We start from the raw sequence: 26,872 nt of genomic DNA on the forward strand, positions 1-26,872 counted from the left end.
ATGCAGATCTTCAAGCACTGGGGTGATGTGATCCCGCCGGCAGCTATTCTTAATCAGCCGTGCCGCCGCATTCTGCACCAGCTGTAATTTCCGGACCGTCTTCAAGGGTAGTCCCACGTAGAGCGCATTACAGTAGTCTAGGCGAGAGGAGACCAGGGCATGCACTACCCGCGGGAGCAGATGAACCGGAAGATAGGGTCGCAGCCTCCGTATCAGATCTAATTGATACCAAGCTGTCCAGCTCACTGCTGATACCTGAGCCTCCATGGACAGCTGGGAGTCAAGAATGACTCCGAGGCTGCGAACCTGGTCCTTTAGGGGCAAACTAACCCCATTCAGCACCAGGTCAATATCTCCTAATCTTCTCTTGTCTCCCACCAGCAGTACCTCGGTCTTGTCAGGGTTCAGTTTCAGCCTGTTACCTCCCATTCATTCACTTACGGACTCCAGGCACTTGGAGATAGTCTCCACAGCCAACTCCGGTGAGGACTTAAATGAGAGATAGAGCTGAGTGTCATCCGCATATTGGTGGCACTGCAGCCCAAATCTCCTGATGATGGCCCCCAGCGGCTTTACATAGATATTAAATAGCATGGGAGAGAGAATAGAACCCTGTGGCACACCACAATTAAGAGGCCAAGGGTCTGAAACCTCCTCCCCTAGAGCGACCAAGGCTGTTTCAGTTCCATATCCAGTCCTGAAGCCCGATTGGAATGGATCTAAATAATCTGCTTCCTCCAAGTGTGTCTGTAACTGTTTGGCCACCACGCGTTCGATCACCTTGCCCAAAAATGGTAAATTGGAGACTGGGCGGAAGTTATTCAAATCTTGGGGATCCAAGGAGGACTTCTTTAAGATGGGCTTTATTACCGCCTCCTTGAGGGCAGGTGGTAGTGCCCCTTCTTCCAAGGAGGCATTTACCACCGCCTTGATCCCTTCGCTCAGTCTCTCTCTACAGCTCAGGATGAGCCATGTGGGGCAAGGATCAAACAAACAGGTGGTCGGTCTCACAGTAGAGAGCACCTTGTCCACTTCCTCAGAGGGAAGAGGCTGAAACCGATCCCACCGGACTGGAATGCAACTGGCCGTCTCTGGCCAACTTCCTGTGTCCACGGCGTGCAGGATCGAACTCTTCAGGCGATCGATTTTATCAGCAAAATGTTTCGCAAATGCATCACATGGCAATAGTAAAAGACGGGACAGGTAGGTGGGGGTGTGGTGCATGCGAACGCGAACGCGAACCCACACGCACGCACGCTGGGGCCCAGGGCAAGCTGATGCTCAAGGGCCCCGGCATTCCTGGAGCTGGCCCTGCTTGGAACCTTCCCTCACTGACCCTGTTTCACACCTCTGAGTGTTCTTGCCTGGCTGGAATGCATCCTTGACTCTTGCCTGGAGTCCAGACTAACACCAACATGTAGAGAGGCTCAAAGCAAGGTCTTAAATGAATGTCTTGAACTCATTTCAAGTTTACTTTCCCTGAGCTTGTTAAGATCACATAGCATAGTTTGGGGGTCAGAACTAAACTGTTTAATGTATTCTTATGGCTCTCTCAATATTCAGGGCAGCAAGACCACAGCTTTCTTTTTCCACCTGCTTTTAGGAATATTCATCTTTATACTTTTTATTGTTGTTGTAAGTCTTTGTGGTATATAAATATTTAAAAATGAAATTTGGGGGGAAGGCTGCAAAGAGTTTTGCTTTCCTACTAATTTCGGAAACCACAGATTATGATAAGCAAAGAAAAGAGATTAGGGCTGTGAACACACCATATTGTTGCGCACCTCCCCCAATCTCCGAGCGGTGAGATTTCGGGGGTCCCTGCGCTCATCCAGGGTTTGGTTTCCTTTGGGAAGAAGGTCAGCAGAGACTGCGGTGTCTTTATGAAATATGGTTTGTTTATTTACACACATTCCAACCTGAGCTCAAGAATGGAGGGGTTCAATGCATCAGCAGTCCAATACCCAGCTTTTCCATCTGGGTTGCAAGAGGCATCCTAAAGCCATGGTGCAGAGGGATAGCCTCTCTGCGTGCCTGCAGCCCCAGCCATTCTCTAGAACACACTCCAAACTACAAGCAGAGTTTAAAATGACAAAAAGGGGTCTTCCTGGCCCATTCTCTGTTGCTAGGCAACTGATCGGCCCATTATCTTACCTGGCCAATCTATTTGGTTAACAAAAGACTCATTTGACCAGCAGAGAGTTCCTCATTCCAAGGCACAGGATTCCAAACTAGAGGCTGGAAAGGTGACTCACAGAAATAATCCATCCCAACCCCCATGCTCATAACAATATATTTAAAACTTATTTCCACCACCACCACCCAAAATCTTGGGAACTGTAGCTTGCTAAGGGTGCTGAGAATTGTAGCTCTGTAGTAAATTGCAGCTCCTAGGATTATTAGAGGGGGTGTGTGCTTTTTATGTGGTTTAAATGTACAGTATGTATGCAGCCTCATTCTCAAAATGTGGGAGAGGAAGAGAGGCCCATGTCAAAATGGGAACCTTCTACTCCAAGAGAACAAGGGACTCGTCTGTTGCAGGTGGTGATGGTAGCATTGGTGGAGCCGTAAATATTGTGAGAGTGGGAGGGATCACTTACCCAGTCCTTACAAACTGTCCCCAATACTTCATAACTCTTTGGCTCAGTATGACCTCGGCCTCTGGATATGTGAAGTTGCCTCCTGGCATAGAAAGTGGGTCGCCAAACATATAGGGGAGCTCAGCACAGTGGGGCACTCCAGTCCAGTCAGCGACTGGGGACATAAAGGAGGGACGGTGACTGAAGGAGTAGGCAAAAACTGGGCTTCCGGCTTCTGCCATCTGGGTGGCCACTACAGCCACAGGGCACAAGAAGTGGTAGTCCCCAGAAGCTTTGACCAAGGCATTCCGATACCTCTCTTCCCCATGCTCCTCCTGACTGTAAATTAATGCTGCGGCCTCAATGGCACTTTCAGGCATCTCTGGGGCCACCAAATGGAGGCCCTCCAAAAGCTGCTTGCGGTTAATCAGGCTGTCACTGTATAGGCTGAAACCAGGAGCATTCTCGGAGAGGAAGAGGGAGCCTTCATCGGGGGTGAAGCCAGTCAGGATGGGTTTGCCCAAGGATCTCCCAGCTTCCAGAAGTTTCCGAGGGTCATCTGGAAGGAACTCCCCATCTGTCGTTGGCACAAAGGGCGTATCCAACAAAGCCTTCTGTCTTAGGATAGGCAACTTCTTCACTATCTCTCCTGGGTCTTTCTCCTGCAGGCAGCTTACCACAGTTCTGTCATCACCCTCAGCACAGCCCACAATCTGGCCCAGGGTTCGTCCTCTGACCTTGGCTTCATCAGACCTCACCCAAGCCCAGGGGGAAATGGCAGCTCCACTTTGTAAAGTGGCCTGAGCAAAGAGATCCTGACTCATTGGTGAAAGGAGGTGGAAACCAACTGATGCAGCCCCGGCACTTTGACCACCTAGAGTGAGGTGGGTTGGATCTCCTCCAAAGACAGCAATGTTCTCCCTCAGCCAGCTCAATGCCAGATGTTGGTCCCACAAACCAGCATTCCCTGGAGCCTCTGGTGGTAGTGAGAGGAATCCCAGAGCACCTAGCCGATAGTTCATAGAAGCCACAATGATATTCTCAGTGGCCGCTAGGAAGCTCCTATCAAGGGAGCCAGACCCACTGAAAAAACCACCTCCATGGATCCAGACAAGGACAGGGGCTGGTGCAGAGGGTCGAGGATAAGGCACCCAGACATTGAGGAACAGGCAATCTTCAGAGAGTGGCAAGGTAGATTCCAAGTTTAGCTCTTCATGATAGCTGGAAGGCTCTAGACTCTCTTGGTAGCAGGAATTACCAAAGCTGATGGCCTCCAGGATGTGGCTCCAAGGCTGGTGGAGACTGGGCATCTGAAAACGCAGCTTCCCCACAGGAGGTTCGGCATAGGGGATTCCCAAGAAAGCTGTCACCGTGCCAGAAGCGGTCATGAGGCTTTTGCCTCGGATGGGACCGCTGCTTGTGACCACCACAGTATCTTCTTCAGAGGCGGAACTGAGGCCCAGCAGGAGCAGGCATGAAAGTGCTCGGCACAGCCTGGACATCATGGCAACTGAAAGGAACAGATTTGTTAAAATGTAACTTGTTTTTAATGTTTTTATTGGTATTTTGAATGACTATTTTAGACTGTTTATTTAGAGGTCTTGTAAGCAGCATGTACATTTTGTTAAATAGATTTAGAGATCTAGATGAGATATGGGGGTGAAATTGTTTGGTTTAAATGAAATAGAAATGGTTTAGTCATTCTATTTCTTAGCAGAGTATATATTTCGCAACAGCGGAATGAGAATTAACCAGCCCACCTGCCCCTCATACAGACTGGCTGAATGAAAGAACAACAGAGACAGTCTTCTTTGGTAAAAAGTATTAAGAATGTTTACTCACAACCTTTCATATGTTCAGGAAACATAGGTTCTAGCTTGGAGAGAAAAGATAGAAGTGGGTAGTAGATTTTAGTCCAGGATTAGGATCATCTGGGAGAGAAGCCTGTGGATGCTTCTCTCTCCTGTGGCTTAATGGAGAATTATGCTAATAACAGATCAATATCTCTTAACAAAGAAGAGGAAGAGAAGAATTAACAGCCCCAGCCTTAGGAAGTTACATCACAGTAAATAAGCATAGAGGTGTCCCCATGTTCTGGCTAGAAGGGGCATCTCCCCATTAAAGGTCATGCAAGCTTGCTTATCCCAACAGAAATAAAGCACAGGAGCTGGGGACCCCTATATGCTCCCCTCATTTTTCAGGTTTAGATCAGATCAGGCGTTCATTCAGGTGGGCCCTGGTGGACCTGTAAAGAACTGTGGGTGCAGCATATTAAATATTCATATTGATTTTCAATTGTATTTTTATTGCTTTTTAATTGTATTTTTATTGTTTTTATTTCTTATGTTGTACTTTATTGTCTGTTATTGCATTTTATACAGAATTCTATGGAATTCAGATTGTAATACAATAAAATACAATATAAAAACTAAAAGAAGCAATACAAATATAATTTAAAAATCATACAGCATCTAGCACAGCGCATTACAATTGCTATAACAGGCAGAAAAATCATTAAGTGCTCCACTAAGACTTTTAGCCATTTTCAAGTGGTCCTTGGGGGAGGAAAATTTGGAAACCACTGGATTGGATTAGATCCAGCATCTGAAGTACATTCTGTGGGAACTCAGGAGAGAAGGGGAGATGAGAGCTAACCAGTGCCGAATAGAGGAAAACTAGTACTTCACATGATTTGGAAACTATACTTCTGTTAATGGAGCCTAAAATAGCATTTGCCTTTTCTGCAGCCACATCACACTTTGGTTCATATTCAGCGTGTTCAATAACAATTCCAGGATCCTTCTCGCATGTAGTATTGCTGAGCCAAGTATCCCCTATCTTATAACTGTACACTTGGTTTCTTTTTTCTAGGTGTAGAACTTTGCATCTATCTCCGTTATATTTCATTTTGGTGTTTTTAGCCCAATGCTCTAGCCTATCAAGATCACTTTGAATTTTGTTTCTGTCCTCCAGGGTATTTGCTATCCCTCCCAATTTTGTATCATCTGCAAATTTGATAAGCATTCCCTGCACCTCCTCCTCCAAGTCAATAATAAAAATGTTGAAGAGCACTGAGCCTGGGCCAGTTTATTATATTTTATTGTATTTGCATTATTGCTGTCAGCCACCACTTGAGGGAACTGCTGGATACATATTTATTAAATAAACAAATTGGAGTAAGATCTCTAAAGGACAAATCCTGGGGCACTTTGGTTCTCTCTATAGGTGGCACAGGAAAACCTTCCTTTTGGTTCCATATCTACTTAATATTATTGGCCATGATGCTTTTCTTCAGGTGGACAATAATATCCTTTGTATGACCTGCGTTCCTACTAATGTGCTATAATAAGGGTGGCCAAACTATGGCTCATGCACCAGAAGCTTCTTCCAAGTTGTGCTGAAAAGTTAAAAGAAGAGGGCCAGCCTCAAGAGGACCAGGAATGGGACTGAAACAATCACTAACAGTCAGCGGAGGCCAAAGGTGTGTGTGTGGGTGTGTGTGTACAATTGCTGTCTTCAATGCCTTTCTTTAAAATGTAGGTGGGCTTTTTCAGCCCAAGGACCACATTCCCTTGTGATTGATTTTAGGGGGCTTCATGCCACTGGTAGTAGGACCCAATGCAAAAGGTGGGTGGGCCACCATGGTCACACACATTCTTGCTTTCTCATTCATATACACACACACATTCATACACACAACCCCCACACATATTCTCAAACATAACCACACATCTGTTCATTTACAAACACACCCATTCTGTCTCTCATTCTCTTTCACACGCACACCAACTTTCCACACATCCAGACTTTCGCTGTGTACACGCCATACATTTAAACATCCTTTAAATGTATGGTGTGTGTACTGTGTGTACACAGCCTCTCTCTCTCTCTCCCACACACACACACACACACACACCTTACAGTAATTGCCTTTCTTCCCTAGCTGTCACCAGCACTAAACTGCCCTCACACACACACCCCAGGCAGCAGTTTGGCTTTTAAAATACTCCCATTGTTTAACACCAGTGGACGCTTTAAAAAAAAGCCAAGCCTAACTGCTGCATGGGAGGAGGGAGAGCAGGATGTCAGAATGGGAAAGCCACAAATCAGATGGGGAGAACCTCCCTTCATTGTCCAGTTCTTCTCATTCCTCACCTCTCATCTGAGCTCCTAGTGGGAGGAAGGGCAGGATATAAATCTAACAAATAAAATAAATAATAAAACAGTGGGTCCCAAACTTTCCCCCCCTCAGGGACCACTTGACAATGGCTGAGGGTCTTAGCGAAGCACTTAATGGTTTTTCTGCCTGTTGTAGCAATTGGAATGTGCTGTGCTGGATGCTGTAATATTTGCAAGATTTGAAATGAACCACAAATGCTGGTTAGAAGCAGAGCTTGGAAGATTACTTTTAAAAAGTAATAAATTACAGTTACTGTTACATGGCCCAAAAAAGTAGTAATTACAGTTACAATTACAACTGCTCTAAAAGTAATTGATTACTTTACTTTTTCTCAAAAGTAATCAGTACAGTTACATTTCAGTTACTTTAAAAAAAACCGCCTACAAGGTGCTGGCCTTGGCTGCTGCGCATCTAAGTAGCCTAAAACAACATTAAAAATAAGCATACACATACAGAGAGGTAGTAGAATAATTCTTTTTATCCATTATAGCAATGGTGGTCTCTCCACTGGTAAGGGAGGTGGGGAGGGAGGCAGAGGCCACTACTCAGAGCTTTGCACATCAAACCAAGTGCCACCCCCTCACTGAGCCAGCAAGCATAATCTCTCTCACTTAACCACCTCCCAGACCCTGCCCTGCCATCAGCTAAGGGACATTCACCCAAGCAAACATTTTCCCCTGAGATGCAAAAAGTTAAAATACTGCAAATGCAGCACAGCAGCCAGAGAGGGTGGTGGAGGCCACTTTGTGTGCCAAGTGCAAGCACACACATGTTGTCATCTTTCACCTCCATAGTTCTTTATCTCCATTCTGCTGCTGCCCCCTTCTCCTCCTTTATCCATGTTTTTGCTCTCCGGCTCCTTTTCCCCTCCACTCCATTTTTTAAAACAATTGTTTTCTCCATTCCACCCTGTCTCACTCCCCACCTCCTCCCTTGTCGCCTCCTACCCACCCACAGACTATGATGATAATGAAAGTTAAAGAGGAAAGCATAAAAGCAGGACTACAGCTGTATGACAAAATAATGACAACAGAAGATTTATGTAACTTTAAAGTTGACAATGAGGACATTGAACTTGTCCAGGATTATCAATACCTCGGCACAGTCATGGAGACAATAATCAAGAAATCAGAAGAAGGCTAGCACTGGGGAGGGCAGCTGTGAGAGAACTAGAAAAGGTCCTCAAATGCAAAGATGTATCACTGAACACTAAAGTCAGGATCATTCAGACCATGGTATTCCCGATCTCTATATATGGATGTGAAAGTTGGACAGTGAAAAAAATGGATAAGAGAATAATCAACGCATTTGAAATGTGGTGTTGGAGGAGAGCTTTGCGGATACCATGGACTGCAAAAAAGACAAATAATTGGGTGTTAGAACAAATTAAACCAGAACTATCACTAGAAGCTAAAATGATGAAACTGAGATCATCATACTTTGAACACATAATGAGAAGACCTGATTTACTAGAAAAGACAATAATGCTGGGAAAAACAGAAGGGAGTAGAAAAAGAGGAAGGCCAAACAAGAGCTGGATTGATTCCATAAAGGAAGCCACAGACCTGAACTTACAAGATCTAAACAGGGTGGTTCATGACAGATGCTCTTGGAGATCACAGTTTCATAGGGTTGCCATAAGTCGTAATGAAGGCACATTGAACTTGAAGGCACATAAGAACAACAACAAGCTTCCAGTGTGCTAGTCAAATTTCAGCATTTTGTCCCTTCTACTTCCTTCTCGGTTCACAACACAACTTATAGGCTTGTGTTTTAAGTCAACATCGCAAGATATAAATAAGCATGAGAGAACCTTTAAGCTTCAAGACTGACCCCCCCCCCAACTCATCACAAGGTGCTTATGAAATCCACCTCCTATGACTATTTTAAATAACTCTGACCCAAATCCTTTCAGCCTAGGATTTGGCCAGTTATTTTTAGTTAACACATTAAATTCAGCTTTCCATTCCACTGGCTCTTTGTGAAGTTTTACCTCAGCTAAAGTAAAGTTCAGCTTTACAGACAATAATGCTGGGAAAAACAGAATGGAGTAGAAAAAGAGGAAGGCCAAATCAGAGATGGGTTGATTCCATAAAGGAAGCCACAGACCTGAACTTACAAGATCTGAACAGGGTGGTTCATGACAGATGCTCTTGGAGGTCCACACTAAATAACATGGAGGCAATAGAGGTAAAAAAAAAATCAACTAAAATTTAAGAGGCTTGACAAAATAAAAAGTTTGCCTGACACCAAAGAGACGTAAAGATAGAAGTCACAGAACCTTCCATGGGGACAGGGTTCCCGAGATAGAATGCAGTTCTCCATCTAACCTCAAACAATGAGCACCAAGAGAAGGGCCTCTGATAGCAGTCTTACTGCATGGACAGGTATATGGAAGGCAGTGGCCTTTCAGGTACCAAGCCATGTCACAGACCTTTAAAAAGGTCAGCACCAGCACTTTAAATTGGACTTAAGAGGTGGTGGGGCAACTGATGTTGTTTCAAAACCAGAGCTTGGAAAAGTTACTTTTTTGAACTGGATTGGGCTGATGGGAGTTGTAGTTCAAAAAAAGTAACTTTTCCAAGCTTTGTTCAAAACTGACTGAGACTAATGTTGCTGTAATTTTTATTTTAGAAATTGTTTTTAACAATCTCTGAAATTACAGATGCAAATATAATTAATCTAATAATATAAACATAAGAAACTGCTTCATCCTTGATGGCATAATTACAGGAACAGATGTATTCAGACTTACTACTGCTGAATATTGCCATCTAATACTAATCCAATATATAAAAATATCTGCCAGAGTAACTTATTCATGGGGTACCACGTTTGACAGTATCCTGCACCAAAATAAGCATTGGGCTAGGAAAGATTCTATTCCATCTCAAAAGGTTATTCTCCAAAGGAAATTGGAGTTTTAGGAATAGACATTACTAAACAACTTGGGGGGAGGGGAAGGCATTCTCCTGAAGGTGTGTGGAAGTATATAATTTGGGATGGCCCAAAGCGTATTCCTCATTTTCTCCATATTTTGGCTGCTAGTACCATAGATATGGAAACTTCACAATGTCTTGCACCTAAGAAAACCACTGAGCCAGACATGATTTAATGCCATTTCATAGAGGGGAGTCTCCTGTATGTGCGATTTTGGAATGGCCCAAGCATACTGTGGGTGCTGGAGGCGCTCTGTCTCTGATGTAAGGGGCTGTGTACAGTATGTATGCATATAGAGCAAATGTGTGAGTTTTGATTGGTGAACATTATTGTGGATTTCAAAGGGGAAAGTCCTCCACTCAAGGGGGGTTACTATATGGAGTAGACCAAAGCTTATCTGGGGATTGAATGAGTTCACTGCATACGTTTCTGGTGCAAGGAACTGATAGCTGACAGGATGAATTGCTGGAGATTTTAAAAAGAGATACATGAAATATCCATACTAATAACTGATTGTCACGTTATTCCACATCAAAAAGCTTCATAGCGTCTCCAACCCTTTTGGGCCCAGAGGCACATTTAGAGAAACTGCATTAGACACCATACAATGCCATTTTCCCAGAAGAAAATCAGTAACAGGCAAAGCAACTACATGCACTCCAAAACAAAACGGAGATTATAGCCAATCCTCCCCCAAAAGCTCATTTTTTAAAGGTATATGCAGGCCTTGGCAGGCACTTGAGGGGGAGTTGAGGGTGCTACCAGATTAGGGACTGCAGCTTTGAAAAGTATCAGCTGGTGGATGGCTGGAGCTGATCACCAGTGGTCGGAAGCGGAGAATGTTTTTTTTAAAACTGTGCAGATGCCACACTTTGTGCAAGCAGCAGCTTGGTAAGTGCACAGGACCAGAAAGAACTGTGCAAGTGGGGGGGGGCTGCAGACGAGCGGAGGGGGCTGCAGGATGAGTGGGGGATGGCAGCGTAAATGGGCTGGAAATGGTAACACACACACATCGTCACTCACCTCCATTCTGCTACTGCTGCCTTCTACCCCTTTATCCTTGCTGGTCTGGCTCTCGACTTCCTCCCTCGTGCCTCCTAACACAGAGCACGAGGGAAGGAATAGTTAAACTATGGAATTTGCTCCCACAAGATGCAGTAATGGCCACCAGCTTGGACGGCTTTAAAAGAAGATTAGACAAATTCATGGAGGACAGGGCTATCAATGGCTACTAGCCATGATGGCTGTGCTCTGCCACCCTAGTCAGAGGCAGCATGCTTCTGAAAACCAGTTGCCGGAAGCCTCAGGAGGGGAGAGTGTTCTTGCACTCGGGTCCTGCTTGTGGGCTTCCCCCAGGCACCTGGTTGGCCACTGTGAGAACAGGATGCTGGACTAGATGGGCCACTGGCCTGATCCAGCAGGCTCTTCTTATGTTCTTATGTTCTTATGAAGAGAGACGCTGCACAGAAGCCCAGTTTGAGGCACATGTCTTTTGTGCACCAGTCAGAGGATCATAGAATCATAGAAAAGTAGAGTTGGAAGCGGCCTATAAGGCCATCAAGTCCAACCCCCTGCCCAATGCAGGAATCCAAATCAAATCAGTCTGCTCTGTGATGCCTCATTCATCCATGCAAGTCATCGCTAGACCTGGGCATGCAAATCCAGTAATGTAGTGGCAAATTCAGAAGTGCAGGGTCCCTTGATGATAGTCACAGCCACACGCCCTCCCCCTATTTGTCTTTTGCTGCTGGGTTGAGAATGTGATCCTGCTAATGCCTTCTCCCACAACAACGAACATCCCTGGGAGCCAATCAGCATGACAGGGGTGAGTGTTAGCCACTGAAGAGAGTCCTCTCAGTAGCTCACTCACCTCCTTTCACTCTGATTGGTTCCAATCAGCAGCAAAGGTCAAGGAAGCATGTTAGAAGGTTCTTCTCAGTGGCTAAGACATTCCCCTTTCATGTTGATTGGCTCACGGGATGCTGGAGACATAGGGACCCTGCTGGGACCATACTCCCAAAAAAGCAAAGGGTCTAAGACCCCTCAAGACCCCGGACAATTACACCCCTGAGCATGCAACAAAGAGGTTATGACATTTTAAGCTGTAATCAAACCACGTTAAGTGATCTTGAACATGCAACACACACACACCCAGAAATACCCCAGAGTGCACAGGTAATTAGAAAATAAGAGTTCTTGTATGCTGTCTGGCCAAGATTCTCAAAAAGTGGGGCTAGCCTGGAAAATATTGCACACAAAGCTGCTCACCTAATATTTTAGAGTTTTGGACACAACAGATCAACTTTTGTTTCATTCCGTTCCCTAGTACAGTAGGGAAATTTAACTCATTCTTCCAGCATCCAAAGTACTAAATATATTGCAATTCCACTGCAAAACAAAAGTTTTTTTTAGGGGAGAGGGTTTAATGGGAATTGAAGATTTCGGCAGCAACTCTCCAAAAATTAAATTTCCATTATGCACGCATTTGTACAGAGCATGCAATCCTATGCACACTTACCAGGGAGTAAGCGCCATTCAACCCAGTGGGACATACTGTTGAGAACGGCACTGTTAAGCTTCCAAAGCAAGTTCCTTTCCTGAAAGCCCTTTGGGGCTGTTAAATACCTCAAGTTGATGGTGGGTAAATGGAAGAAGCCAGGTGCTCCAGCCCCAGCTCCTTCATTCCTCAAGGCAATGAGGGTCTGCCCCAGTCCTCAACTCAGCCCAGGGAAGGAGGAGCACCACCTCCACCACCTGGGCGATTCCCTTTGTTAAGTGGTCCATCGCAGGAGCCGAGATGCCTTTGAAGGAGCCCTACTCGGAAGGGACGCGCCGGAGAAACTTCATTCCCCACCCCCCCACCTCGCAAGAAGAGGCAGGAGAAAGAGGAAGCACTCTTCCCGGCGGAGGCTCAAACTTGGCAGCCCCGTGGAGCTCGGTGAGGGTGACACGCACCTGGATGCGGAGCCCCTGGCCGCCTCGCCTGGCACAGCCCACGTCCCCGACCGGGAAGCTCAGCGGGGCAAGCCTGGCATCCGGCTGGAGACTCACCAGCTGTCTCCTCCTCCTGCTGCTGCAAACCAGCCAGGATGGCTTTTTCTCCACGTGCGCCTCGCTTCTGCGCCTGCCACTGCTTCCTCGCACGCCTCTGCCGAGCCGAGCCGCCCAGACTTCCCCTGCTCCCCCCTCAGTAACGTCAAATATAACGCGGGAAGCGTTACCTTCCCTGCTAAAAAGTAGGGAAATTGCTAGTCGTTCTATTACTAGCAAATTGTAATAAAGTTACCCTCTCGTTACGCAAAAAAAGGAGTGAATTACAAGTAACTCATTATTTTTAACGAGTTACTTCCAAGCTCTGGTTAGAAGGAACAAACTTTAGTTCACAGTCTGTAGCAGCATAACCAAAAAGCTCTACTTTCGTTTTCCTACTGGTCCCACCCCCAACTGATTCCCCCATACAATTATTTCTAATTCCTTGAGTTCCTACTCACATTACATCTCCCTTTTTTATTTTTAAGAAAAAGATAGAAACTACTGTCTATATCAAATTGGTTTTCTGATCACTCTGCCTCTTGATATAGTAACAGGTAACTCAGAGTCCAAAATCTTCTCTGGTATATCACTGGCACTTTGTGCTACAACTGTTCCACTTTTGTTGTCTTGAGACTCTGATAGGTCTACCTCTGATGGAGGTGCAGTTGCAGTCTCAGTAGTCTCATCCATTTTTGGTTCACAACTTGGAGTCTTTTGAAGATCTGTTCCTTCGGTAGACAGCTAAATCATCAGTCTGAACCGAATATGATCTTGGAGTCATGTTTTGTCCAGTCACTCTTGCTGGTTTCCACACTCCATTTTGCCAAACATTAACAGAATCACCAACTTGCAAAGGTGGTAAAGACTTTGAACCTTTGTCAAAGTAAAGCTTCTGTTGTTCTTGTCTTCTCTTCAGATGTGTCTGTATGTCACCTTTTACCTGCTGAGGTAGTAACAACGGTGCTGATGTAGGCAACCTGGTTCTTAAACGTCTCCCCATTAAAAGTTGTGCAGGTGAGGCTGTATCTACTGTAGGCGTATTTCTGTAATCCAATAAACTAAGATAAGGATCTGTGTTATTCAGCCTAGATTTCTTAAGAATCCTCTTTACTGTTTGGATCGCTCTTTCTGCCATTCCATTTGATTGAGGAAATAGTGGACTGGATGTTGTGTGAACAAAGTCCCAATCTTTGGCAAACATTTTAAAGTCTCTAGAGCAAAACTGAGAGCCATTATCACTGACAACCTCTTCAGGTATACCATGTCTTGCAAATATAGATTTGCAGTGTAAAATTACTGATCTACTTGTAGTGTCTTCAAGCAAACATATTTCCACATATTTTGAATAACAATCAACCAAAAGTAGATAGTCCTTTCTTTGAAATTCAAACAAGTCTATTCCTAGCTTCTGCCAAGGTCTTCTTGGAATTTCATGAGGTAACATTGGTTCTTTTTGGTTTTTATTTCTGAAGGTGTGACATGTGGTACATGACAGTACCAATTCTTCAATTTGAGCACACATACCTGGCCAATATACAGCTTCTCGTACCCGCTATTTACATAATTCAACACCCACATGACTCTCGTGTATAATATTCAATATCTCTTTCCTCAAAACTTGTGGTACTACCATTCTGTCACTTTTAAAAATAGTCCATCATGAACACTTAATTCCTCTCTGTAATTCCAATAAACACGTATACACTCTGAAACTTCTACTCTTCTATCTGGCCACCCCTGCAAAATGGCATTTTTCAGGATTTGTAAAATGCTATCATTTTCAGTAGCCACCTGAAATTCTTTCAGTTTTGATTCGGAGATTGGTAAATAAGATAACATGAGGTTAACAGCAACCTCAGCTTCTTCAGAACTTATTCCTTCACTCTGTTCAAGATATGCCCTGGACAGGGTATCAGCAATTATTAATTCTTTGCCTGGTCTATAATGCACTTGTAATTGATATTTCTGCAATGTTAACTGCCATCTTTGGATTCTTGGAGGTGCAGTATGCAAAGGTTTTCTGAAAATTGCCTCTAATGGTTTGTGGTCCGTTTCCACAGTCACTTTTTTGCCATAGAGAAATTGATGGAATCTTGTGAATCCAAACACTATTGCCAACATTTCCTTTTCTATTTGAGCATAGTTCTGTTGGGCCGCAGTCATTGCTTTAGAAGCATAGGCAACAGGTGCACCTCTTTGCAACAGTACAGCACCTAAGCCTGTAGAACTAGCGTCCACTGACAGAGTTACAGGTTCTTTCACATTGTAATATTTCAAAACAGGAGCTTTTGTTAATAGTTCTTTCAACTGTGTGAATGCTGTTTCATGAACTGACATACAGCAAAATTCAACATCTTGGGCCAACAGCTGTCTTAAAGGGGTTGTTACTGTTGACAAATTTGGGATAAACTTTGCTAGGTAAGTCACCATTCCTAGAAATCTATGAAGATCAGCTTTGTTACTTGGGCTGGGCATTTCAGTGATGGCCTCTATTTTAGATGAATTAGGTTTTAGTCCTTCTTTGATTAAGGCGTGTCTTAGATATTTTATTTCAGTCATGGCAAATTTGCATTTGTTTGTTCAATTTCAGATTCCTCTCTCGGCACCTATCCAGAACTCTCTTCAGTCTCTCATTACGTTTCTGTTTGGTCTTCCCCCACACCAGGATATCATCTATGTAGCATGTGACCCCATCAATACCTTCAAATGTCTGTTGGATCATCCTCTGATAGGCCTCAGGAGCTGAAGAGATACCAAATGACATTCTTGTAAATCGGTACCTGCCAAAAGGTGTATTAAATGTGCATAGCCTGGAACTGTTGTCATCTAGCTGAATTTGCCAGAATCCACTACTGGCATCAAGAACTGTAAACAATTCTGCTTCTGCTAGCTTACTGGTAATTTCTTCTACAGTAGGCAATTGAAAATGTTCTCTTAAAATTGCTTTGTTCATATCTCTTGGATCTAAACATATTCTTATCTGGTCCCGGCCAGGCTTGTCTATAACCACAATTGAATTCACCCACTCTGTAGGTTCTTTTACCTTAACTATGACTTTTAATTGCTCCATACAAGTCAGTTACTTTTGGACTTTATCCCTTAGTGCCACTGGGACCTTCCGAGGTGCATGAATTACAGGTGGAAACCGTGAGTTGATTTTGATGGTGTAATTCTCTGGTAAGCAACCTAAGCCTTCAAATACATTGAATACATTGTATTCAACTGCAACATCCCATTGATCTACTGGAGCTCTTTTCATTAAATTAACTCTTTGCACCAAATTTAAATTAGTCACAGCCCGGAAACCGAGTGCAGCTTGTGCATAAAAGTCTACTATGTGAAATTTCAACTCAGCTCTTTGATCTTTATATTTGCAATCCAGGTTACATTTACCAGACACATGTTGTCTTTCTCCAGAGTAGGTTATTAATCTGGCACTTGAATGCTGAGGTGGTTCAGCTTGCAAGGCTTTGTGTGTTTTTAAAGACATTGCATTAGCCTGTGCTCCTGTGTCAATCTTAAAGGTCACATACTTGTGATCATTTATGAGAAGATCCACATACTATTCATCTTCCAGAGCTGTAGAATTCAATGTGCTCATGAAGAAATCATGAACATTTTTAGTTGTATCTGCTACTGAGAACATTTGTCTGCCTTGAAGTTTTCTATCTCTAGTTTTACACATTTTAGCAAAATGATTACATTTGCCACATCTTCTGCATTCTTTCCCATATGCAGGACAAGCATTTATGTCATGATGACTGATACCACACTTGTAGCAGGCCTTTGCGGGACAGTGTAAAAGCCGGAACGGAATGGAACAGGCTGGAACGGGCCCTTTATAAAAGAAATTGATGCCAAAAACACTGGGATGTGTTAGAGACACTTGAGAACAACATTTAGGAACAAAAACCATTCCGAAAGGATTTTTTATTAATCTTTTAACAACCAAAATGCCCTCCGGAACGGAATGAAACAGCCCAGAATGGCGACTTCCCAGTGAGCCAGACCCACCAAATTCACCAGTCCCACATGACTACATGGGATGCATGCAGTAAGACACAAAACTTCCGCGCAAACCACGTTCCGATACCCGTTCCGGGCTATAATATGCTTTTACGTAAAACAGCCCAGAACAGCGACTTCCCAATCAGCCAGACCCACCAAATTCACCAGTCCCACATGACTACATGGGATGCATGCAATAAGACACAAAACTTTCGCGCAAACCACATTCGTACTTGATTCATATTTTTCCAAAGAATATAGCTAATGATGCTATATGTTAAAATATCTTTAGAAGAATGAAAAATCATTACAGTATTTCAGAACTACTCTTTATAGTTATATTTATTTATTTGTGTCATCGTAGCCATACATAGAACAGGTGTGCTAAACCTTTTCTGGGCAGAATAATGGATGCTTGCCCCACCACTTTGTAGGCCAGATAATGTCAGAGGGACTGACCTCAACCTTGACATCTGATTGCTTTGTTTTGTGATTTTGTTGATATACACTGGTACAGTGGTGTGGCATTTTCGGCAAAGGAGGTGGTACAATAATAATAATAATAATAATAATAATAATCCCCAATGTAAATAGCAGGTGCAGGGACTAAAGCCCCCATGTCAGGACCCCACTAGGGATCAGCTGCCCTGCATCTTCAATTTAGTGTTGCAAAGCTCATCGTGCAATTGTTTATTGCATGATTGGTATCTCATCTAGTTTGGCCCTCAGACTGGCAGTGGCTGTCCAAGGTCCTGTTCTCCAGCCTTCTTGCCTGAGAGCCTTTTGACTGGAAAGTTCTTCTGCCTCCACCTCATGCGCTCTGCCCAATGAGTAGGAGTCCCTCCCACAGGTTCCAGACTTTACTAACCTTGATTTTGAAAGTAGTTGTGTCAGAAGCTCATTTCACAGACAGCAAACTGGTGAGGTTTGGTCCAGAACTTGAATACAAGGCAGAGGTGGAGTCTGAGCCCAAGCACACAAGAGCACTTCTTGGGACCCTGTTTTTTCCTGTGATAACACATCTATTTCACAGAAGGCAAACTCTATTTCTCTCCCCCTTCTGCCAGCCAACTTGCCCCTCCAATCTCTCTCTCTCCCCAATTCACCAGCCATTCACAACCTGGTAGCAGCACCAATAGTGCTGCTTAGTGGACGTACAAACAGCAAGAAAGGGTATTGCTCATCACCCCAGAGGTTCCTGGATCATCCTGTGTTATTTCCCATTTCCCAACAAAAGGAGAGGCAGCAACATGTGTGGTTGGTGAATTTTGGTAGGTCTGGCTGATTGGGAAGTCGCTGTTCCGGGCTGTTTTACGTAAAAGTGTATTATAGCCCAGAACGGGTATCGGAACATGGTTTGTGTGGACGTTTTGTGTCTTATTGCATGCATCCCATGCAGTCATGTTGGACTGCTGAATTTGGTGGGTCTGGCTCGCTGGGAAGTCGCTGTTTCGGGCTGTTTTACGTAAAAGTGTATTATAGCCCGGAACGTGGTTTGCGCGGACGTTTTGTGTCTTATTGCATGCATCCCATGTAGACATGTGGGACTAGTGAATTTCAGAGGTCTGGCTCACTGGGAAGTCGCCGTTCCGGGCTGTTTCATTCCGTTCCGGAGGGCATTTTGGTTGTTAAAGGGTTAATAAAAAATCCTATCGGAATGGTTTTTGTTCCTAAATGTTGTTCTCAAGTGTCTCTAACACATCCCAGTGTTTTTGGCATCAATTTCTTTTATAAAGGGCCCGTTCCGGCCTGTTCCGTTTCGTTCCTGCTTTTACACTGTCCTGGCCTTTGCTGCTTCTACAGGCCTCTGTGGCATTTCCTTTTCTTGGGGGCTGGTAGTCGTGCCAGGGATCCATTTGCTCTGAGGCTGGCTTACTTTTGGCTTTTCAGAGGTACTTTTGCCCTGTAAGGCATCCATTTGTTTTTCTGTTGCCCCAAAATCTTTCATCCGTTTTGCAGTCACTTCTTCTGCCCTGCATATATTCACTGCACACTCAAGGATTAAATCACTCTGTCTCAGTAGTAGTAGTAGAAACTTTATTGCAAACTGAGCTATTGGCCATGTGCAATTATACATACATCCATACATGCACAAATGAAATTATAACCACTTAAAACTTTTAGAGACTCTTTTATGACAGTGCTTCCTTGACAAAAGAGTCTCTCATTTTTTGAGCCGCCAAGGCAAAATTGGCGACCGCGAGGGTCACAGACTTAAATTATTTGCTAAAAGCACATTAACCTTCTCTCTATCTGTACAAGGCGCTAAAGAGTCTGATAGAAAAGATAAAAATTTCCGCCTAGGATTATCATAAAGCGGGCAATAAAATAAATAATGAACAATATTCTCAATTGTCTTACATCCATAAATACAAAGGCGCTGCGCCACTGGTATGCCCCGAAAACGGCCGTCAAGATAGGCCGTGGGCATTACTTGAAATCTCAAGGTGGTAAAAGCTCTTATAGGCAGTCTATTAAGTACTTCTAAATAATTTGCTATTGAATGGTTCAGTTTGAAACCTGGAAACCAGTTGGAAAAGTGGGCTGTTACAATAGACGCGTGATCCTGAGCTGCGTCGTAATCATAAATCCAATTACGAAGAGCGGCTTTACTTAGTTCCAGTAATTTGGCTAAGGAAAGGTCGTATTTGGAAAGTAAAGTATGACATTCTTTCGCCCATCCTCCATGGCACATTTGATCTTGCCAGCATTTTTTAACCAAGTCTGAATCATTCATATTAAAAATTCGGAGCCAATACTGGAAGTAGGCGACATCAATATGTGCCATTAATGAGGGTAATCCTAATTCAGCTCTAAGATGGGCTGCTGGAGTTCCCGCAGGCAGACCTAACATTTGCTTCATAAAGACATTCTGGATTGATTCTAAATTAGTTCTCACTGCAGGTCCCCACAATTCTACACCATATAGAATCTTGGGAAGTATTTTAACTTTTAATATCTTTTTCATTGGGGAGACAAGTTGGCCCCCCACGAGAAAAAAAGAATCTTTTAGCTGTGTTTAATGCTCGGGAACCGGCTAGGGTCACTGATTTTAACTGCTGGGTCCAAGCATGGCTGTTGGATAAAAAAATGCCAAGATATTTAAAGGTAGAAACCTGCTCTAATGGAGCCCCATTTATTGACCATCTACTTTTGGTTTTCATATTTTTGCCGCAGACCATGATTTTGGATTTGGATTGGTTGATCATCAATTTCTGAGAGTGACAATACTCCTCCAATTTTTGGAGCATGCGTTTGAGACCTATTTTAGTTAGTGAGCATAAGACCACGTCGTCAGCATATAGAAGGATAGAAATTTTTTTTGTGCCAATGGAAGGGGGGAAGAAGGAGGGGGATGATAACGCCACTACTATATGATTGATAAAAAAAATTGAATAGAAAGGGTGCCAATAAGCACCCTTGTTTGACCCCTCTATGGACTGGGACTTTTGAAGATAGAGCACCATCCTTTCCTGTACGAACTTGGATGACAGTATTTTGATAGAGGGCTCTAATCAACCAGAGCAATCTTTCGTCTATGTTTGTTTGAGCTAGTTTTTGCCAAAGAAGCTCTCTGTCAACTGTGTCAAAAGCCGTTGAAAAATTGATAAAGGCGAGATACAAGGATGAAATGGCTTTTGATCTAGTTTTCCCAATTAAATGTTGCAGTATTAATGCCTGATCTAATGTGCATTTTTTTGGTCTAAAACCAGCTTGTTCTTCATATATAATTGAGTTGGTCTCATCCCACTCCTGTAATTTATTTAGGAGCAGGCGGGAATATAACTTCAATGATACATTTAAGAGGTTTATAGGACAGTAGTTTGCCGGCTTAGAGGGGTCTCCTTTTTTAAAAATTGGGACCACAATGCTGATTAACCAGCCCTGATGAATACTATCTGTATCATTTATGTTAGTAAAGAGGGTAGCAAGAAGAGGCGCCCACCATGATATATTTTGCATAAAAAAATCAGGGGGGAGCATGTCTTCACCAGGGGCTTTTCCCGCTCTCAGAGAGGCCATTAAATCCCTGATGTCTTCGGTTGTAACTGGGGGTCAGAGTGGGAGGCCGGCCAACTCCTCTGTGATAGCTGCCGGTTTTGGAGACAGGAGGTTGCCAAAGGTCAAAGTAAAATAGGCAACCCACTCTTTTTCCATAATTGGGGGGGAAGGTATATAATTCGATGGATTCAAATTCCCCTGCAAAAGTCTCCAAAATTCCGTCTCATTCCCCTTTAGGGCTGCTTGTTCCAGCGCCCTCCAGTTAGCCTGATAGAAAGAGTGTTTTTTTGATTTAAGTAAAGATTTATAAATCCTTCTTTTAGATATTAATTGCTGATAAAGGTCCGGATGGTTATTGGACCGGAATAGTTTGATTTGCTTGATCAGGTGTTTCTTAGCAATCCTACATTCTTTATCAAACCAGGTTTTCGGTTGAAGAGGTACTGATGCTACCGTTAGGTCAACAATCCGTGGGATAAGTTCAATTATTATAGATTCATATGCCTTAATACTATTCTGTGGGTCTATTATGGCCATATTACATAAGTGAGTAAAAGGGTTTGTTGACAGTAAACAATGGGCCTTAATTCCTATTTCCTGTGACCATTTTAGGCGTTTACGGCCATAATAAGGATCAGAATAAGAGGCCTTTGCTAGGTCTGTTCTATTATTCAAGGAGGTCATTAGAATTAACTTTAAGGGGAGGTGATCACTTTCTGGCCTAGTAAGAACATTAAGTTCCTTTACTTTGTTTGTCAACTCAAGGGAGCTAAAGAAAAAGTCGACTTGGCTGGCCCCTGTTCTGGCATGGTATGTAAAGGCACCTTTAGAAAGGTCTAATGGAGAGCCATTTAAACAATTCAGTTGGAGTTTTTGGATTAGTTGAAAAAGTGCTAAACTATACTTGTTAACTACACGGTCTTGAGCTGATCTGTTTAAAAAAGGACGGCCTCGGGGGAACTCACCATAGGCGTCATCGCCTTTGAAATTTTGAAAATTTTGGGAACCCAACCTTGCATTAAAATCTCCTCCCAGAAGAAGTTCATAGAATGGATATCTAGCTTGTAGGGCCTCTAAGAATGAATCTAGCGTCAGCCAAGGAGATTCTTGTTGAATAGAATTAGCTAGGCAAGGCAAGGTGCTATGGGGGCTGGGCTATGGTGGTTGGCACCTGGGTGAGCTGTGGAGGAACAGGCGAGGCAAGGAGAGTCCTCAAGGAGCAAAAGCAGGCCAAGAGCAGCCTCTGTGCATCAATGCCTGGAAGCACTGGAGAGTTTTGCAAACTGGGGTCAGGTGTTGGGGTTGGCACACAAAACGTGCAGGAGTAGACATACACAGAATACATACCACTTTTGCACAAAGTTAAGAAGAAAATTGCTTGGTTTCATATTCTCATCCTTTGGTCCTCCTGACTACTTTTCCAAGTAATACTGTGCTGTTATTTCATTTTATCTTTGGCCTTAATTAAATGCTGTGTTCTAATTTGTTTGAACTGTTTAGTTCCATAAACCACTTAAGACTCAGCAAGGTAGCAGAGAAATGTTAAACATGCAAATAACAACATAAATTTTAACATCTCGCCTGTGTGCATCATTTTAGTAAAGTCAAGGGCAAATGCGTATCATGAAGCCACAAAAGGTTTGTTTGGTGGCAGGTTTTTTTTAATTGAAAAGCAGAGCTTGAATTAAAGGTGGTGCCAGCCCCCTTTATCTTTTCCAACAGATCCCTCAACTAATGTTTTTGCAGCAATGGGAAGGGGTGGTAGTGAAATGACCATCACATCATCTACAATGTCTGATGGCCAGACTAGACAAGATGGTAAGAGACCCTTTTTTTCTTTTCTTTTAAAAGATGCAGCCACTTGGGACCCCTATTTGCATCATGGTGCTATGGCACAGGGGCAGGGATAGCCCTCCACAGAGCTGCTATTTGCCCCAAGGGGCAAAAAAACCCACCACAAAGTATAAAATAGCGTCTTCCAGCTGGAAGGTGGGGAGATATTATTCAGATTGGGAAAACACCGCAGAAGTAAGGGTTAACTCCTCACTTCCCCAGTGGCTGCAGGCAGCCTTTTCAAAACCTCCAGGAGATCCAGTCAGAGATCTCCACCATCACCTCTCTAGTTTGACCCTCAACCATTTGGATCCTAGGAGTGAAGGGGAGCCCGGGGGGGGAGGGGTAGAGACTTACCTCCTGGAGCCATCATGAAGTTGTGGGTTTGTGGTTCTGAGCCAAATTCACTATTCAGTCTGGAACTTTACGAAATAGCTAGATTAGCAGCAGGTCAGCAACTGTTGACTCAGGAGCAAATGGAGTAGTTATAATCCTGGAGTGTTTGCTTCTAAGCCAAATTGATACCTGTGTGGAGATATCATATCAGCTGTGATCTTGTGGAGTCCCAGAACAAAGGTCAAAGCCTCAGGAACACCTTGATTAAAGTCCCTGGCAATATTACAAGATGAAAGAGCATCACAATTGCAAATGTTGGCTGCATGCACACCACACATTTAAAACACATGGCTCTCCCTCCCAAAATCCTGGGATCTGTAGTTTATACCTCACAGAGCTACAATTACCAGCACCCTTAACAAATAACAGCTCCTAGGATTCTCAGGGGGAAGTCATATGCTTTATATGTATGGTGTGTACACAGCTGTTGTCTCCACTCTGAAGTACGATTAAGTGCCCCATTATTATGGTGCTACTACTGAACACAGGGAATCGGAATCATAGAACAGTAGAGTTGTAAGGGGCCTATAAGGCTATCAAGTCCAACCCCTGCTCAATGCAGGAATCCAAGTTGAAGCATAACTGACAAGAGACTGTCAAGCTGCCTCCTGAATACCTCCAGTGTTAGGGAGCCCAGCACCTCCCTAGGAAATTGGTTCATCAAAACAGACAGGAAATGAGTTTGGTGTTATATTGGCCATTTTCCAGTCTTCAGGTATGGAGAATGATCTTGGGTAGAAGTTGTGTCCAATGTGTACTGCCCAAGTCGATTCTGACATATGGCGACTCTATGAATAGGGTTACATAACCCTAAATCATTCATTTCAGATTTGAGTCCTTTAAGAACTCTTGGGTAAATGACATCCGGACCCGATAATTTGTCAATGTTAACTAGTCAATAAAACCAAGAACCTCATTTCTTGTCATCACTATTTGCCTCCATTTGTCAGATTCCCTGCCTGCAAAAGTTAGTCTAGGCACAGGAATTTGCCCTACATCTCACACTGTAAAGACAGGTGCAAATAATTCTTTCAGCTTCTCTGCAATCTTCTTTGGATGATATTCCTCTTCTTTACTTCCTCACACAGCACAAGTTAAACTATGGAATTTGCTCCTTCAAGAGGCAGTGATGGCCACCAACTTGGATGCCTTTAGAAGAGGATTAGACAAATTAAAGGAGGATAAGGCTATGAATGGCTACTAGCCATGATGGCTAGGCTCTGCCTCCACTGCCAGAAGCAGTGTGCTTCCAAATATCACTTGCTGGAAACCACAGAAGAGGAGAGTGGCTCTTGCACTCAGGTGCTGCTTGTGGGCTTCCCATGGGCATCTGGTTGGCCACTGTGAGAACAGGATGCTGGACTAAATGGGCCACTGGCCTTATCCAGTGGGCTCTTCTTATGTTCTTATGTTCTCTACTGTACATAGGAAAATAGGAAGCTGCCTTACACTGAGTCAGACCATTGGTCCATCTAGCTCAATATTGTCTACACTGACTGGCAGCGGCTCTCCAATATTTCAGGCAGGAGTCTCTCCCAGGCTACCTGGAGATGCTGGGGACTGAACATGGGACCTCTGCATGCAAGGCAGATGTTCTGCCACTGGACTATGGCCCTTCCCTGAAAGAGAAGGCCTTCACTGGCTCACACCTGGGCTACGGAACAATTGCCTCTAACCCAGAAAATAGTGAGAGTCTGGAAGTGCCCTCTATTTAAGATGTTGTTGTGATGAAACCAACTTTGGGACAGACCGCTTTGGGGGAAATCAGGGCTGTTTATCTACATCCTCAGGAAAATGAGCACCGGCACAAGCAAAAAGGCTATGGGGATTAGGATGTTCTTGTTCAAGACAAGAATTTCTACACATACGTCAATAAAGTGTTCAACCTACATGTAGAATATCGCGTTTAGCAATATAGCACATTTATTTTGCCATATGTGCATGCAGTGGAATTCTCACATGTGCAGTCATCACTGATGGTTAGGGTGATATTCAATGCTAGTCGTACTCAGAGTAGATTTATTGAAGTTAATGGTCATGACTAAGTCAGATTTATTAATTTCAATGGATCTACTCTTAGTAGTGGTTCAGCTGAATATAACCCTTTATGTACAAACGAGCTAACGCAAACTAAAAGGTTCAGGGACATTTCACACAGAAATTATTTTCCTGGTAGGGATGAAAAGATCTGTCAGGTTTGATTCTCTCAGTTTCTCATTTTTCAAACCTTAAATCAGCAGTTTGGAATTTTAAAAAAATATTCTTATGAAAATTCTCCAGCATTAGATATTACATATCTAATACATATTTTTGTATGGAGTTTTGACTAATGTACACATTTTTGCAAGTCATTTCTCATTATATAATGCATTTTTGCATGTTATTTACACTCACATATTGATTTTTATGCACACTTTCCCCTAATATACGCATTTTTATAAACATAGTTTGCTTGGCAAACTGCATTGCAAATGTCAAAATAGTGTGAATTATGAAGGATGGCTGTGTTTTGTTTCTCAAACTGTTTTGGAAAGTGCGAATTTGATAAATTCAGCTTGAAATGCAAACTGAATGAAATTCTCCCCTGTTCCTAACACACTCCTTCTGTTTGGTGCCAAAGCCCAGTTTTCTCTGCACTCATAATTCATCATCAGCAAAGTATTACAACTACAGCTGACCAAGAAAAAAACAACTCAACACAATCCAGCTCCAACTTGATGGGCACAAATAAGAACATAAGAAGAGCCTGCTGGATCAGGCCAGTGGCCCATCTAGTCCAGCATCCTGTTCTCACAGTGGCCAACCAGGTACCTGGGGGAAGCCTGCAAGCAGGACCCAAGTGCAAGAACACTCTCCCCTCCTGAGGCTTCCGGCAACTGGTTTTCAGAAGCATGCTGCCTCTGACTAGGGTGGCACAGCACAGCCATCATGGCTAGTAGCCATTGATAGCCCTGTCCTCCATGAATTTGTCTAATCTTCTTTTAAAGCCGTCCAAGCTGGTGGCCATTACTGCATCTTGTGGGAGCAAATTCCATAGTTTAACTATGCGCTGAGTAAAAAAGTACTTCCTTTTGTCTGTCCTGAATCTTCCAACATTCAGCTTCTTTGAATGTCCACGAGTCCACAAATCAGCAAGTGGACCTTTGTGCTACAATTAATAAGCTTACTAACGTCTGCAAATCATGCTAAAAATAGAAGCAGAGGCCCAAGGGAGGGCCAGTGAAAAAGCTGGCAATCCTGGCTACAGCAGTGTTGGTTTGGTATCCACAATTCTTTAAACGCTGGAAAATCTGATGATGAAACATCTCCTTTCCCCTCCTGTTGTCTCAGAAAATGCAAATGAGGGACTCTGATTGGCATGTGCATACACACAGAGAAAGTCTTCCCAACATTCTGCTTGTGCATATGATTTTACTAATGTATATAGTCTAATTGATTTTAGTCGCCACCACTCCTAACCAGTAAGAAGCATGCAGTTAACAAGGACATTTCCTGAGCTGCTACTGCCACCTGCTCATTATCAGCAATAGTGGATTCTGAGCTCTCCATTTATCAGAGATCAGGTGACAACTCTGTGAATTGCAACTGCTGCTGTCTGTGTCTAATGTGGGAAGCCTACAGCTGTCCCCGAGTATATTCTGCATTTGTCACGTACCAGTGTAGAATTTGCTGTTGAGCACAGAGCATTCAGCCTCCTGTCAATCAGGTTCAGCAATCCTAGGTTTGTACCCCATGCTAGTCCTACTCACAGAAGATCCATTGAAATTAATAAGTATGGCTAACTTAGGTCCACTGATATCAATGGGTCTGCTCTGTGCAAAAGTTAGTTGAATGAAACCCCTGTGCTCCAATTCTGCTATGCTGCCGCAACAGCCACTTAATTCTATACATGCTAATTCCA

General features: G+C 43.6%; 1 protein-coding gene across 1 annotated transcript in view; it reads right to left on the bottom strand.

Annotated features, from left to right (window-relative positions):
* The window catches only part of LOC133380921 (cholinesterase-like), a 32,519-nt gene extending 9,479 nt beyond the window's left edge, over positions 1-23,040 (bottom strand). Inside the window, exons 1-2 of the mRNA XM_061619148.1 lie at positions 22,933-23,040; positions 2,601-4,089 (exon numbers count right to left, since the gene is read on the bottom strand). Of these exons, the coding sequence (XP_061475132.1) occupies positions 2,601-4,089; positions 22,933-22,948 (1,505 nt within the window). The 5' untranslated portion in view covers positions 22,949-23,040. The remainder of the gene's footprint in view (positions 1-2,600; positions 4,090-22,932) is intronic.
* Between the last annotated feature and the right edge of the window lie 3,832 nt (positions 23,041-26,872).

The sequence above is a fragment of the Rhineura floridana genome, chromosome 3 (assembly GCF_030035675.1).
Source record: "Rhineura floridana isolate rRhiFlo1 chromosome 3, rRhiFlo1.hap2, whole genome shotgun sequence".
NCBI lineage: Eukaryota > Metazoa > Chordata > Lepidosauria > Squamata > Rhineuridae > Rhineura > Rhineura floridana.